Below are 17,055 nucleotides of genomic sequence, written 5' to 3'. Positions count from 1 at the left end.
ATTGTCATAACAAATGGTTCTACAAAGTATAAATTCAGTGAGACTGAATGCAAATGCACACCACAGCAATTTTTATTTGTAAACAACTTTGAAACCCCTGTCTTGTTTTTCTTCTGCATCACAATTATGCTCTTATTGGTGCTATTGTTCGCACAAGATTCCTGCAAAGTACATTGAAACCAGTGTTACATTACAAAATGTGAAAATAAATAATGTTACTATGGGCACGATCAATCAGAAATATTCAAAGAGAAGCTCTAAATCTTCGATCCTTTTTTTTACATTTGCTTAATGTTACTCCAATTAACCGGACAGAACCGCCCATGAACTGCTGCGCTGAGCCAAAGCACACAGGATCGATGCGATAAATTTACTCTCAGTTTCTGTGTGAGTTATTGCCGGAAAATGATCAGCATTTCTTCAGAACCGAGCGAGATTAGTCATCTACACGTGAGCCTGTTTCGTCTGACCAGAAGACCTGAGGGAGTGGGAATCTCATTTGTAATGAATAAGTGTTTTGGCTGTTTGTTCTGCTTTGTTTAATATATGCCAAGGTTTTCTTTGACAGGAGTTGTTGAATTTTTATGTGGCTTGTTCTCCCCAGCTAACCATAACCTCTGCAAACCCATGCTCGTACTTTCATCTGAGGGTTGCGCACACACGGAGGGCTATCAGCAGCTCAGTTTGGGTTTCTCAGGTTCTGTGTGTGGGATATGGAGAGAGGTTGGTTTAATGATGGTCATTATTCTGGCCTTGAGCTCAGCTGCAGTGTTTATTTGCTGGCTGAAAGAACGTATTCCCTGGTGTTTCTCTGGGAGCTCTGGGTCTGATACTTACTGACTCTGATTTATTGGCTCTCACAGAAGGCTGCAGGCTGGCATAAGTCCACTCTGGGGTGGTATTTGATCAGACCTCAGGCTGGCTTAATGACTTTCTGGGCTGCTTTAATCCACCAGTGATTGACTGTCTTCTTGTTAGAATGAGCGAGAAAAAGTGTGTAACATAGGAAACTGTGTTCCCCCCCCTTCTTGTTACTAGTTTCCTGCCAAAACAGAGAGAAAAAAAAAATCCATTGTTTGATAAGATCACTTGAATGTTGAGTTAAAAATCTGATAAAGTCCTGCTTTTGGTGCAGCTGCCTATGTTTTTTTTTTTTTAAACTTTGCCCTTCTTGGCACTAATTTGCAAAGAATTGGCAGACAGTCAGCCCCAAAGCAGAAAATTATATGTAGTCACTGCAATCTCTTCCAGGATAGTGTCACTATTCTCCTGAAGATTGGAGCAAAGCCTGAGTTTACAGTATGTCTTGTCAAATGTGATAAAGACAAAAAAAAAATCCACTTTTCTTTGCTTCCCTTTTCCTGTGTGTGTGTATGCTTACAGTTAAATTTGGGATGGTTCTGTATGAAATTCTTATTATAATCCTGGATGAAAATACTATAATTCCACAAAATCCATAACTGGTGTAATTTATTTTACTTAAAACAGCAATGAAAGAGCAAAAGCTTTTTGCTTGATAAGCAAAAAGTAAAATCTTTTTCTCCTGCAGAGAAAATATTCTGACATATGCATTCTTATTGTTATAATAATCTTGACATATGGGATTTATTTGATTCATGAAATCCTTAAAAGGACAAGCAAGCATAGTTAATGGATGAATTTACTGGTTTTAAATTTGACTTTGTAGATATAAGAAAAAATAAAGCAGCCATGAAAAATAGTTTCATTCCACAGAAAACCCTTTTTGCTTTTCTTTAGCAAAGCACAACAGGATCATATTAATTAGTCAGGCTATGTGCTAAGGTAGTCCACCCTCCGTCCGTTTCTTTAGACATGCTGCTTGTAGCTTTTCAAATGTACTTTTAAACCAACTTTGTGAAAGAAAACTTTTTCTAGAATCTCTGTAAAATAGCTATTGAAAACTGTAACTAAAAAAAAAAAAACCTGAGTGTATCCTGATACCAGCCACTTTTCTTTAATGCCATAAATCAACAAGTGTAGAAATAAAAAAAGAATTTGCAATCTGCTCTGTTTTTAGTCTTTAATATGAGCAAGTCAGAGATGGACAGAAAAAATGGAGGAATGAGTGATTTCCACTGGATTTGTCTAACATCTACATATAAATGTGTGGCTCAGATTACATCATTGTRTCGTGTTTGTATTTATTTAGATAATTAAGGGTTATGGAATAATACTAAATATGTCACACAAAGCAACATAAGGTTCATCCCTAAAATACAGTTTATTCTGCAAAGAGGATATCAATGAGGATATCATCGATTAGCAAAACAAAAAGGAAATAAAAGTATAAAAACAAAGATGTGTTGATTAAGCCTGTGACAATCAATTGTCCGTTAGGAACCTGTGAAAAAGTATAAAGGAGTGCATGAAAGTTTAAAACTCATTTATTCTGGGTTATGAAGTCTAAAAGATGGCACAAATTTTACATATTTGAACATGTGGTTTAAATATTTACTGTGATTTAAGAAAAAATCAGTGATGATTTAATAATCAATCAGTAAATGTTACTGTTTTGTTGAATAAAATGTTCAGCAATGTCCCTTTCCTTCAACTTTTGTACAAAAACCGCTCAAACCTGCCTGTGAAAGTCATAGAGGATAAATGGGGATTCTTTAAAAAAAGTTACTCTATACAGTTTTGTTCCACTTTAGATGTGACCAGACGTTTACGTGCAACAGTCCAGTGTTAAACTATCTAAAGGAGAGGTAGAAATTATAATATAATTCAATAGATATCTTTTTACGTTGCCTATTTCTTTACTAGTTTCATCTCTGAAAAACTTAAATGTTAAATCTTCACAAATTTTATTCTTCCCTCGGGGAGATAATTAATGACAATACTGAGACAGAAACTGTACACACAAAAGATGTGATCTGATCGGCAAACTGCTTTACCATAGGAGCCCTAATTTACCATACAGCTGTTCTTCAGTTCTTAGTCAGCAAAGGCAAATGATGAACCACCAAATCAAATGACCACAATTCCCCTTCATTACATGGTTTTAAAAGCCACTTAGTGCCACCACATAACTGGACTGCATTCGGTTTGTTAAGCTGCTCTACTGAGCCTGGGTGTTTCGCTCAAGCAACCACAAAGTCAAATCCTGCTCATTAAAATGTTTGAGAGCACTATGTTGGGGTTCTTATTCTGCCTCCAAACAAACTGATATATAAATAGTTCTGTGATTATGAATAGATGGCAAAAAAACACGATGTTGTAAAACAGCTSCAGAGCTCAAACTGTGTTTGCGAGTGTGTGTGAGCTCAGTCAGTCATCTCTAGATGTGGTTTAGCCATTTCCTCTCAGGGAAACGTTGTGGCCAACTTGCCAGGCCAGTCGAGGGCTCCGTATGCCATGATGACTCCTCCATCTGTCAGACTGGTTCAGAGTTAGTTACTGTTACCCAACCAGTAAAAAATCCCAACAGTTTTGGATGGATGTGTTGGAATGTTTCCAGAAAACTGTGCAGCCAGGCATGGATACTCTTTCCCAGTTTACAAATGAAATGGGCTCATTGGTTTTCCTTCCTCTCCCTCATTGTGGTTTGGTGCTACAATGGTTTATAATAAACAAATAACTCATACATATATAAGGATGTTCACTAAATATATCTGCTCTCACCTTTTCACTCCCAATAGACCCAATGTGTGTGGCTCTCGCTTCCACTCGTACTGCTGCCCAGGCTGGAAGACGCTCTCGGGAGGCAACCAGTGTATTGTTCGTAAGTTCCCTAAAATCCACATTAACTATAATTACGGCTACAATGGAAAGCAAAACAACCAGTTTAATTCACTGTCCTTCATTCTCCCTGTTTTGTTTTGTTTTTTCCCTCAAAAGCAATTTGCAGGAACTCATGTGGCGACGGGTTCTGCTCCAGACCCAACATGTGCACCTGTTCCAACGGCCAGCTCTCTCCAAGCTGTGGAGGTGGAGGAAGTGAGTAATATCACAAAAACACACACAGTTACTGGAACGTAAACTTTACACACTATCATACTAGAAAGAGTTGTTGAACTCAAGTTTTTGGTTATTCAGTCACTGATGATGAGCACACCAGAAAAAGACTGATTTGTAGCTACAACTCATTGATTATCCAAAGCTTCATTGGTGTAATTAGTTACAGTTAGGCCTTTAAAAAGTTGGCATGTTGTTTAAATGTTTCAAATTTTTTCATAAAACCATAAAGTAATGGTACTTACCTCCTGTACAACAAGAGTAGAACCTTCTGATTAAACAGACATAACTCAAAGACAAGGCCCTCAGCCTATAAAGCATAGAGACAGACAATTATTTTGCAGCCAACAACATGTTGCTGTAATGAAGTAATGGCTTAAAGTCAGATCTGCATCACAGCATCGAGGTCAGTGGGTTTGTCAGGACTGAAAACCTGGCTGCTTCAGCTCCGTCTTCTGGGTTTAGTTACAGACCACTAARGACGTTAGCTTAAAGTGGAGCAAAGTGTTTTTTACAKAGTGTGGGAAATTGGCTTTAGCTTTATAAGATTACTGCAGTGTTTCCATGTAAACWGTCATGTACTGGACATGGCGAAGACAATTGCTCGGGGAGCATGCAGATAGTGCGACATGAGTTGTGTTTAGTTTCAGAGCTTTATTCGTCCGATGTCAGCTCATCAGTCACGCCTGAGCCCAGCCAGACCTTTTACTCATGCTCACATTCCAGGAAGCCTGCAAACGCACATACTTTCACTTACTGGGATTTGTTCGCACGGATAGACACACACTTATACACCCAAATTCAAACCGACACTCACAGAAAATCTTTTGGCTGTGACCCCGATGTGTAAAAAGGGATTTTTTTTTTCAGCCGTACGGAAGGACAGCTAGCAAGTGAAGAGTGAGGGGGTTGGGTTGGAAAGGAACTGCCGACTGCCGTGATTTGGCTAAAGCCATGACCTTCACGGGCATGACTGCCTACAGAAAGTGAAGCAATGCGTTAACCATTTGCCTTCCCTCTGCAAGGATTTGTCCATATTTGTTTGCAGATACCAGTTTGTTGTTCTGTTATTATAAACTAAGTGAATGCTTGCCTGGGGAACGGGTGCACTGCAAAAACCTGAACACCAAATACTAACTGGGCTTGAACCTCCTACGTGGGTCGGAAAGCACCATGAAAGACAAACATTATTGTTGTTTTCAGTTTCTAAGGCGTAGTTGTTCCATAGTTAGGGCGGTAGCTGTTTATTTTGTTGCATCAGTGTTTGTCTACTCTATCTGGCAAAAGTCTGGTTAGCAGTGGCTGTTAAGTTGTTGGTCAGAAACAGTTGAGCTGCTATGCTAGCACAATATCCATTTATATGGTATGGTTAGTTGTCATAWTTGTAGTCTGATCTGATGTTTAGGGATTTCCTAGTGGTTTTCCACATAACATACCCATTTTGTCCAACATGTCCTCTCTGCAGTCTTGCCATAATTTCAGCAGAAGTGATCATGAGTGTTGATGTTGATTGACTAGTAGAGATGGGTGAAAGTTTATCATGCTATTTTGTGATAGCAAAATAAGTATTTGTAAATGTATTGCCATTTTTTTTGTTTTGCAACAGGTTGTGTGGCTAGGAGTGGATTTTGCTGCTCTCTTTTGCTGTTTCTCAGTTTCCTTTGTTTCCAGCACCACATTTTACTATCTGCTCCATGTTCTCAAGGACCTSACCTGCTTTCTTTTATTTATTCTCCTAAAACGTGCATGYGTGGTTGCTGGTCCTATGTTACCTATTTAGACATTGATATTTATGTTATTTTAGCAAAAAGGTTTGCTTTTTGATTCTTTACAATCAGCTAATAATTTTTATTAAACATGTTTAGATTACTAGAAAAAGTTTGATAGGACAGCAGTGTTGACTGACAGAAAATGTTAGGTGTAACACCTGGTATCAGAATAAACACCAACATGATAACATAAATCATCTCATGCTATCCCAGTGCCAGTCTGACATTTTATTAGTGTGAAACCACAGTGCGTGTACCTTTTTGTCCTTATTCATACAAATCAAAATCAAAGCAAACTACTGAGTTTTAAGCATATCARTCATAACATTTTGATACAATCTTGTCTTCCAAACACATTCTGTAATATCAGCAGCCTTATTTTTTTAGGCCAATATCAGAAAGTTGTTTATTAAGGCAATCTGCTGATATCAGCAAAGCAACATACAGTGCTTTGATCTAAACATAAATCCATCATGGTTGATAACCACAGTGGCCTTTAACTAGACCTTTTGGTCCAGCTAAGAGGTGAAGGTTCAGTCATATGCTGGTAAAGTTGGTGCAAGGTGAAGCTGCAGTGTTGTACTGCGATTGCTAGTACTTGCAGCAGTAGAAACAGAATTTAGGGGTGGTAACCAAGTACTCCCAGCAGTTTGGTAGRAAAATCCCAACCTTGTGTGTTCTCACCGAAGCTTCTTATGTAGAGCGCAACAGATGCCAGCGAGCTGTGATTTTAGAGTCAGACCTTTTGGCAGATCTTATGATTGCACCTCCTCTACTTAAACTAAACTTTGTCTTCATTCAAGTTGTTAATCTCACTTATTGTAAAATTGTTCAAGCTATTGCAGTGAGAACAAAGCTCCTCACAGACCTGATCTCAGAGCCCTTCAATCACGACTAAAGTAGACACTTTCATCGTAGCTGTTATCCTCTAGAGAAGGTGCCAACTCCCATTTGGAGGAAGTCCCCCATTCAACATGATGATTAAGTGCAGTTGGAAACAAATTGCAACTTTAAGTAGATTTATTGTCCAAAGTCAAATTTTTCTGCGTTAATTACACAGTCTGATTCTGGCACCCTGGTAAGCAGGTCATTTTGAGGGCATCTTTATGTCTTGCGTCTTGSTTGTGGAATGTAGAGGTTGAAATAAATCAGCAGCACATTTATTTTTATTTTTTCCTGCTCTTCTGCATGTTGGTGAGGGCTGTTTTGCCCGTAAGGCTATGATGTTTTTTTTTTTCCTTGTTCCTGGATTCTGTGCTGTTSCCAATGTACATTGCAAAACCACTTTTCTGTGGAAGACCTGACAGACTTGAAATAGAAAAGATTACTCTTTGCAAAGCCAAGACTGCTTTACAAGAACTTGAGTCACGTTTTACAAAAATCTGTGTCACTTCCCAGACGACGAGGGTTTGCTCTGTAAGTCACCCCTCTAATAAACACTTACAGGACAAAGCAGCTGTGCTCAGGTTTGTGTCAGGTTGTCTTTGTAGCGTCGTCTTCCCATAACCATAATTACAAAATCCTGACAAGGGATCTTTGCGTCCGAATGCTTAAAAACAGATGTCTTAAGAGTGACAGGCTTCCACTGGTGATTGACTGGGAGCAGCAGTGAGTCCTGGGAAAAGTAGAGACAGAGCTTTTTAATTAGAAACCATCCCACTTTAACATGATCGGTCTTCTTGACCACAAAGTAATGCTCAGTCCTTTAGGTATGTGGTCCACAAACAGCTTAAGTGAATACATTACACTCCCATGATATCCGTGCAGTTAAGGAGTAATACCACAGAAAAAAGGTGGAGTTTTTTTTGTTCTTGAATGGAAAAACTTTGCTTTTTAACTTAAGACTGTGTCCCATAGTTTGTTCATGTTGCAATTGAGGCAAGCTTTTCTGTTCCCTGGAATTTATGCAAATTCAGGACAAAACACAGGCTGTAAAAAGCTCCTCAGTTTTCCATCAGGCGCACATTCTCCCTCACCAGCCGGGGCTTCCTGTGTTTCTCAGCCTGTTGTAAAAAACAGCCAGATGTCATTAGCTCACCAACAACAGCACCAGAACACAGAGGTGCATTGTGTCGAGATAGAGATAGCACAATCCACCGCACCTTGAAAGAGTATGTATATCTATTGAACCTTTACACGTTTTGCCATGTTAAAGACACAAATATGATTGTTTTATCAGGATGTTATGAAAGACTAACACAAAGTACTTCATTACGGTGAAGTGGAAGGGAATTTTTTAAGGGTATTTTCACATCTGATTGTCTGATTTGATTTGCAACCAAATTTGCAACATTTGTATGCAGACTAAGATGCCATCCTGTCGCTATTCACAGGCAGCTGTCCAGCCACTTCCTTTGTCTCTTCTATTTCTTATCCATCTCCATTTCGGCGTTCAGAGAGTTTAGTTTGGACAGAGACAATCTTACTCCCTTGGTCAAAGTATTTCTCCATACATCCATGACCTATTTAAAAGTATGATTTTTTTTATGAAGGGGAGTTTGCTCAAATTGCCCTTCTGCTTTGGAGGAGTCTTAGCTGTTGCACTTTGGAGCATTTTTCTTCATGGTTTGTTCCACAACAGGAAAGATTTGCTATCATTCAGCGTAATTATTCTTCATGTTTCACTTTCCAGTCTATATTTCTGGCTAAGGGGGAGGAAAGGGAGTCCTATTGCATACCACTGCCCACATGTTTTATATAAAATAGAGGATGAAACGTGAAAACAAAGCATGCTTAATCTGGCATTATCGTGGACAAGAAATAGGGTGAGAAAGACATGAGCATGCTGACCTATAAAGTCATGCTTCTCTGGAGTCCCAAAGCACTTGCATTAATTCTTCATCAYGCACTGCCAGACTGAAGTAGGTCCAGCCAAGTCTGTACACACAGGCTGCCAAGTTTTTCACATGAAAATGTTTCCTGGAACTTCATCTAAATGCTTTAAACTACATGGAACAAATTAAACTGTGACTATTGTTCGGTGTTACAGTTACTCCAACATGTGCAAAATGCACGCTAGATGTGTTTTGACTCATGCAAAAAAGTTGCAACAGTTTGAGCTTCCAGTAAGACAGGCACAGGTCGTCAACAGTGAGCAGCGCGTCGAGAGCCTACCCACTCTTTTATTCACGGAAGTGAGTTTAGTCAAGTGGCAGATTACAGCGACTGAAATACCTCCTGCTGGCAAGTGTGCAAACTCCAAATATGTTTGTTGGGCAAACTCTACTACGGAGGAGGCTTTCCTCTCTGCATGCCAGAAATGTTGAAGARGAAAAGAGATAAAAGCACTGTGATGGATAAAGAGCTGGAAGCCGATAGAAAGAGAGGAAATTAATGTTGTTGAGGGTGGAGCACAAAAGGTGTAGAGTACATAAGCAAAAGTGRTGGAAGGAAGAAAAGTAAAAGCACCTGAATGATAAGGAAGAAAATAAATCAATGTAAGGCATTGACAAAAATAAATACATTTGATAGATGTATCCTAATGGCCAACTCTCTGGGTGTCCAGAGCAGATATATGTTCCATATACTTAAACATTTAAAATGTTCTCAAATTACTTTAGTAATAATAAAGATTTAATAGAATGTGGGACTTTAAATTGTACAGGAAAAGTTGMTCCTGTGTGTTTATATTATCACACTAACACTAGAAATAAACAAAATCTCTTTTTCTCATTTACGTGTTTTCTTTCCGTTTTAAACTTTTCTGTTGCTCCTAGTTTTTGTCTATTATTCCATACGGTTTTATAGTGGCCTAATAGTAGTCTTTGTTGGTACTCTGAGAAGTAACAATATTTTAACAAGGAAAATGTAAAACAAATCAGYTGTAACCTGGAGATAAAAGGCATAAAAAGCAAAAAAGATGAGTAATTGAAGCAGATTTGACTTTGCTTAAAAACAGAAAATTACTCAAAAAGTCAAGGTCACTGGAGCACACTTGAACAAGATTCACTATACTTTAGTATGTAGCAAGTAGATTCTTAGTACAAAAAGCTTAGAAACCAGCTGTGTTTCTAGTTGTCATGCTTCTTTGAATTATTCATAGACTTAAATTATTTTAGATGGATCTGTTAACTACTATCTATTATTGGAAGGTTTTGTTGTCTGAGGAATTTGCACATCATTTCAAATCCTTTGTATCTCACAACATAGAAAAAAAAGCATTCTAACCATCGTAAGGGAGCGCAAATATTTATGCTTTTGCTTGTATTTTTCTCTGACAGTTCAGTCCTGTAACATCAGGTGTATGAATGGAGGCAGCTGCATGGAGGACTCCTGCTCCTGTGCAAAGGGATACACTGGGAACCACTGTGGACAGCGTGAGTATCGCTCTACACAGGCCACAGACCTGCATTTATATTTATGGTTGAATCATAGTTTGGCCTGGAAGAAACATACAGATGTCATTTTAAATTCAAAAGAAATTGTTTATTTTAAAGGTTTACCAATTGTTCTATTTTTTTTGATAATCAATTTAAAGATTTAAAGATGAAATGAAAGAGAATGAGAAAGAAAGGAGACTGTTGCAGCTGTGCTAAAAAGTTTTAAAAGAAAGATTACATATAACATCATCCAACTTTCAGCCAAAATATATTTTGCTTATGCAAAGGAGAAAAACATTAATTTAGGTGAAATTGTACATTCARATGATTTGTATGCAAAAGGCATGAAACTGGAGTAGAAGGAGCTGACAATCAAATGTAGTGTATCCAAGATTTAAAAGCAAATGTTTCTTTTAATTTTTTTTCTTTTATTTTGTAATAACTTTGGAATTAATGCTACATTTTAGGCCAGAGTGGAAATGTTACTTAAAAAGGAAGACATCTCCTTCCTTGATGCWTGTTTTACTGTAACGTATTTGATGGTTTGTTTGTCAAAAGCCTTGTCTTTTAGATACAGAGGAAGCTAAACCTGGCTTATATGAAACTAATGTGAATATTTACCCCTCACCTCTGCTAGCTGTGTGTGACAGCGGCTGCCAGAACGGCGGACGCTGCATCGGACCCAACAGATGTGCCTGCGTCTACGGTTTCACCGGTCCTCAGTGTGAGAGAGGTAAGATCTCGTCATTTAAAGTTAGCATTTCAAAATTAGAGCTTCTGAGTAGATGTGGATTGCACCAAACGTTTCCCAGCTTTTGTGTTTGAAGATTGAGTGACTCTCTCTTAGGACGCAAACAGTTCCTATTCACACACTCCTCTTCTTTAAAGAAAGATATCAGTCCAGGAAGGCGCTGATGTTTCCCTCTTCCTGTCAGTCCAGAGAGGCGCCTGGTTCAGCTCTTTGACAGAAGCGTTGATGACTTCATAGAGTCTGCTCAGTCAGACAGTGGGTGTTTTTATCTCCTGTGTTTTGAACTGTGTGTGGTAAGAAGTGGCAGCTAAAAATKTTCCCACTGATGGCACTGTGTTTAATTTCTGTGGGTCTCAGAGGAGAGAAAGCATTACTGTCATGATTCATACCTGTCAGAGATCCTCACTTTCCTCCCACTTTTCCAGTTTTCTGCTTCTGCCTTCACCCTGCTGGTTCCCRCTTCAAGGGMTCCTGCTTATCTCCGTTTTTATTTTTTCACCCATTTCCCATTTCCTCTGTATAGATGTGCCAGTTTATCAGCATAAAAACTGCCAAAGGCCTTTTTARATTCACAAACAGAAACCCGCCTTTCTACACTGTTTTTTGCTTTCATTCTTACAAACTTTGCTTTAGCTACCACTTCATAAATTTCTTCATGCTAGACATCATCACTTTCTAAACTCTTGGGTCTTGTTTTCTTGGAAAATACATCATTTTAGGGTGCAAAAGCTCTAAAAATGAATATATTCCTCCCCGTGCTACCGGCATCCCCACAGGACAGATAAAGTATAGTTTCTTTGTGGACTTRCTGAGGACATTTCCTCATGAGAAGTGGAACAAGAGACAGAAAGAGAGTCATGAGGAAAAGGGTTAGAAAGAAAATGGATTCCCCAGCTGTGTATACAAAGCCTGAAAGTGGGACCACAAACACTCCCCATGCTGGAGGAGCAGCGTGACCAAAAAACCTTTAAGGTTGCCAAAAGGAGAATGCATAGAAATCTGTTTGTCTTTGACTGTTTCCTGTGAGTATTCATAGAAAGAGGATGATTGCCGATATTTGCCTTCATCAAATTTTTATCAAACAAGCCTCAGAATAACCTTATAACCTTCAATAGTGTTTGTGATCACTTTCAACTTTTCCCTGGGGTAACAGATAACCCATCATTAGAGCAGAAAACATTTTACTGCATCCTTTGGAGTTCTGTCTGTATATCGTGGTGCTAAAGTTTGTGTAATTGAGGCCACGAGTCATTAGATTTACTGAGTGATTCAGCGGGAAGACTTGCTGATGGGATGTGATTATGAAGGCAGTGAAAGTCGACCACTGAGGGTGAAATGGGTGTGGGTGAATCATRGGAAGCCTTCGCGTGTGTGGAAAGTGTGTAAGCCAGCTATTTGTTGTTCCTGCTGACTTAGCAAGAAAAAAAAATCACACGATCTCTGTGGTCCTTATGTTTGCTGTCAGATTTCCGCCATATTATGCTGGTCTGAGTTTTTGGTTTTGACTAAAACCTAAACATTGTTGGATTGACTGTTGTTAATTTTAAATATACTCCATTATTTTCTTGGATTTAGGCTTATTGTCCACTATCTTAAAAGTTATTTTTAAAGGGGACCTATTATGCAAAAATCACATTTTGCAGGTTTTTGTACTTCCAATTGGGTCTCTATTGCTGATAAAAATAACYCAAGTGCAATAAGTTGATGTTTTTTGGTGTCAGGAAAATTTGCCATTTCAAAAACCTACTGAATGTAACATGACAATCAGCAGACATCAGCTAACAACCTAAGTTGAACTCAAGGACATTTGGTTAGCTAAGTATCCAGTGGCTGCTGGAAAAACAAGTGTGGTGTTGTTGACTCACCATCCAAAAGCACTTACTACATCCTTGTTGGTTGTGCAGGAGGCTCAACTTTTGCTTTTCAAAGATGTACGGCTGTATAGCTGCACATCTGTTTGCAGCTATTTTCATGTTCGAGTGTAAATGTTGTGTTGGGGCGTGTGGCCAGCTGCAGCTTATTTGGATTTAAAGTGACAGGGAAACAGCTCAAGAGACTTAAAATAGGCAGATCTGAGCAGATGGAAATCTTATCTGGGAGCAATTTTATGCAAAGTGTAATAAACATGTTTTGTATAGGTCACCATTATGTTTTTCATTCTATGATTATTAGTCTTCAGTTCGTTTTTTTCATCAAATATCGGTAGCAGACTGAAGTGTCATGCTTATTGATGCAAACGCAAAGAGGAWCAAAGGTAAGCAGAGTGGAGGCAAATGAAGCTTAATAATTACATAACTTATAGAGTCAAGGATGAAGTACACAGGGAACTGATACGTGGGAAAAAACTAGGAAAAACATGGAAAAAGTAAACGGTGAACCGGCAACAAAAGAATGTGGCAAGAAGGGGAGAMAAAAAGAACCTTTTACCTTCTGGGAGAATCGATGACAACTAAGTATAACTTATCAGGGGAATATGGAGCAGCTTAGAAAGAGGCGGTRACTGATTAAAAGCACAGATGGAGCTGTGTTAAAGCATAAAGGATCTACTAACCAAAATAAGAGTTAATGCAAAGACACAAAGAGCAGAAATCAAGACAAAGAAATTAACCTGTAACCTGAAAAGGCGTCAATGACAGCTTATCCCTACTTATTAAAAATACCTCATGAAACTTAAACCTTTGTACTGGAGGCAATGATTCATATTGTGGCTAAAAAAAAAAAAAGAACTTTAAGTTTGGAGCTTTAAATCCTCATCCTAACTACTTCACACTCAATCTGCTCCGTTCATTCTCCCATCAAACTGGACGTCTGCGTTCCTTTAGTTTCCATCCAGTTGCAATATTAAATGAAAAAATTTATTACCCAACTATTATAACTAATGGCCATATCATATGCACAATGCTTTCTGTGGAATTCGACTGATGTTGTTTTGTTCATCCCAGCTGAAATTAAATAATGGACATTGTGGAGTATGTTGAACCGTAGCAATTAGTGTCTTCCCATGTGCTTTTAGCAATTAGTGTCTTCCCATGTGCTTTGAAATGGTGTAAAAAGTTGGAGATTGTTGTCTTTTGACTCAGGATAAAAGAGAAAAGCTGGGCAGGATTCCTACGCTGTTGAATGGGTAGGAAGGGACTCAAGGGTAGGGACAGGTTGTTCTGTGGAAAATATCCTCCAGTGACAATTTAGTTTGAGTCAGCCACTTTGGAGCCTTGTTAAATTTGAAGTACAATAACAGTTTTTTTCTATATTTAACAGTGAGTCCATGTGCAGAGACGTGTGCGCCTCAACCTACAGGGCAATAAGAAAAGAGGATGAAAATTATTAGATGGACTGTAGCTTCATCTGCAGTGATATGGATGCAGCTCTTGGGTGTTGAACAACACAAGCAAAGCTCTTGATTCTCTGGTTAACTTATATTCCGACATGTTTAGTCATTGGCATGGCCTTTCTCCAAAGTGTGGCAGGATTCTCCCCTAATGATAGGATCTGRATARAAAAGAAAAGCATCAAACACCTTCAGGTGGCGTACAGGATTGTCTGAGACAAAGTGGCTTTTTCAAGATGCACCAAAAGTTGAACTCGGAAKGAAAAAAAGAGTATTGATCGCATTCATTAATGGGTTAACGTTGACTGCCCTCTATGTGTATGCATATGTCAGTAAGCTAGAGCTGCTGCTGCATGAAGTGATGTAGAGGATTTAGTCTGAGTTTCCGTCCTGCAATATTAACCCCAGCTACCTGGAGGAAGCAGAAGACATTGCATGGAAAGATGAATGGATAATTGTCTACAAACTTTTGAGATCTATTTAAGGAAAATAAAATGTTTTTAAACCCATTCATCTCTACTAAGATRTGTTTGGTTCAGTACCTCAGAATGAGGATGATGATGTGAGCTTCCAGCTATCTTGGCTCAATAAGTTGCACATTTTCTCTTGCCTCAGCTGAGAAAGCATAGCAAAAACCTCACTCTCCTTTTGCTGGAATATGCAAAACGTCCCCTGAGCGACTGTTGTTGATGGAGACTGGAGCCCACTGGCCCCCACTGCCTGGCGGAGTCTGCATCCAGTTAGGCCTGCTGTATTGTTCCACTGCTGGGGAGTGTTGGGTAAAGTTTCCCAAAACAGACTAAAATAACTGTAGATGTCAAGCTAGATTTTTATAGCACAATGGATGAGGTACAGAAACAATATGAGAGGAAGTGGAGCCTTTCAATGTGATGTASTATCTCCAAGTAGCAACACACACAAGTTTTGTGTGTGAACCATGCAATCTGCTCGGCAGTTTGCTCGACTCTGGGGCCTTCAAATCTGCGATCTTTGTTGGACTCCTCCCACAGTTATTTCCCTCTGTATRTGTGTGTTTATGTGTTGAGGCCATTTAGTCACGTTTGACCGACTGTGTTTGCGGAGAAATAAAGAAGCGGACTCTTTTAGGAGTGATTACAGCCGAAGGAAAAGACTKATCTTAAGCCTGTTGATAATARCACTGATAAGGCTAAGAGGGGCCGCTACGGTTGGCCAAGATGGAGATAAACATCCMGACACACACACACATGCAAACACGGCAAACAAACAAGCACACATATTTGAATGATCTATGAGTAGAAGGCTCCCAGCAAAAGGCTGYGGTTAGATTTTCCTAAAGACATGATTCGCTCAGAGTAATAAGAAAATTTCCTCACAGGTGAGTAACAGTGTGACATTCAGCCTCAGAGTAAATCCTCCAGCTGTATAAAGTCTGGGAAGGCCGTCCAGCTAAAGCCACACCACACATGCACACACACACACCACACACACTGAGGACTTTTTACACATAGTATTTCCTCTGCTTTTTTCTGACCTGTTGAACTTTGACCACAGAAAAGTATGCRCAAACACAAGTAGCATAGTTTTTATGTTACAATCTCATATTTAATGTTTCTTATCTTCCCAAAACTCTCATCCCTTGGGAATTTATAAGTGCCCTGRCAGTTATTAATGAAAGGAGAGTTTCTTTTCTCCTTCTCTTGTGCTATTTCTTCTCCAGTCGTTCCTCTCCCACAGCTCTGGTCAGTGCCCAGTCTTATCAGCTGTGATCCCAAAAGCTGGACATGACTGATGGGAAAAAGCTCCAGCTCTGGACAGGATTAAATATTGCCTCCTTTAGTTTTCCTCAGAGCAAAGCGTAATATGCTTGTCCATGAAAACTCTATCATACCTGAATGAGATTCTTTGGCTCAGTTATTAAGACGTGCTCATGTTTTAAAGCTGTAACGCAAAATAAGCACATAAAGAGTGGGAAGGCTTTCTTCAGTCTAACCACAATGTGAAGGTTAGCAATGCTGATGAAGGATTTTCTGGTTATGAATGAAAAGAGATGTATTCTTAAGAGTCACAGGCTACCACAAGCATATTTAAGGTAAAAGGAACAATGAAGGGACACAGGGAACAGTTTGATCTGCTCTGCAATCTGAACTCTAATTAGACCAAATTGCTCCCAGATGTTGTCAGCTGGACTGAGACAGAATATACAGTCTTTCTTGTCCCAACCTGCCGTAGCTTTTGCTTTCAACTGGTCCGTTACTTTCACCCACATAGTAGAAGATGCTCTGCCCTCTGTGATAACGTATTGATTAATATTGATTAATACGGATTCTGGAAGACGGGTCTTGTTTAGACTTTTGATTGGGGCTCTTAATGCTCTGAAGTAAGACTTGTACTACGAGTCTGTAAAAAACTATATCCATCTATCTACATATTTGTGTCCACATTAGGCACCAATGATTAATGTCTGAGAAAAAATGTGAATGCATATTTAATTTAGCACAGTTGCATGCACAGCTGAACTTGGCTGTTATGTGGGGAATTTGTTTTGCTGTTTAGGATTAGAGGACAGTCTGTTCATTCTCTTGTGCCTCTTTCGCGGTTTTAGCCAGACACTCGGGAGGAGCGYGGCAGACATGACGGTCGGACAACGGGGAAATGATAAGGGCGTCGCATCAACTAGTTAGTTCCCGCAACCATGCACAAAATAAAAAAAATTCATAAAAGCGTACGCAGGGTCAGTACAACTCTGTTGGGACTGCGCACAGRGCAAGAAGGGAGGATTAAAGAAAAAATATGGCTGAAAGAGTTAGATTTATTTATGCTCTTTATTTAAATAAATGCACATTTCTTTACACCAATACATCTCTTCTAGCTTATATTGAAATATAATTATTCATTTATGTAATTTGCTCTCTTCTGTACGAACATTTTAAA

General features: G+C 39.0%; 1 protein-coding gene across 1 annotated transcript in view; it reads left to right on the top strand.

Moving 5' to 3' along the window:
- Positions 1-17,055, top strand: part of fbn2b (fibrillin 2b) — an 82,454-nt gene that overhangs the window by 10,152 nt on the left and 55,247 nt on the right. Inside the window, exons 3-6 of the mRNA XM_008407965.2 lie at positions 3,660-3,742; positions 3,859-3,957; positions 9,965-10,060; positions 10,701-10,796. Coding sequence (XP_008406187.1) covers positions 3,660-3,742; positions 3,859-3,957; positions 9,965-10,060; positions 10,701-10,796 — 374 coding nt within the window. The remainder of the gene's footprint in view (positions 1-3,659; positions 3,743-3,858; positions 3,958-9,964; positions 10,061-10,700; positions 10,797-17,055) is intronic.

Source organism: Poecilia reticulata, linkage group LG4 (genome assembly GCF_000633615.1).
Source record: "Poecilia reticulata strain Guanapo linkage group LG4, Guppy_female_1.0+MT, whole genome shotgun sequence".
NCBI lineage: Eukaryota > Metazoa > Chordata > Actinopteri > Cyprinodontiformes > Poeciliidae > Poecilia > Poecilia reticulata.
This window is presented reverse-complemented; position numbering and strand designations above follow the sequence as displayed.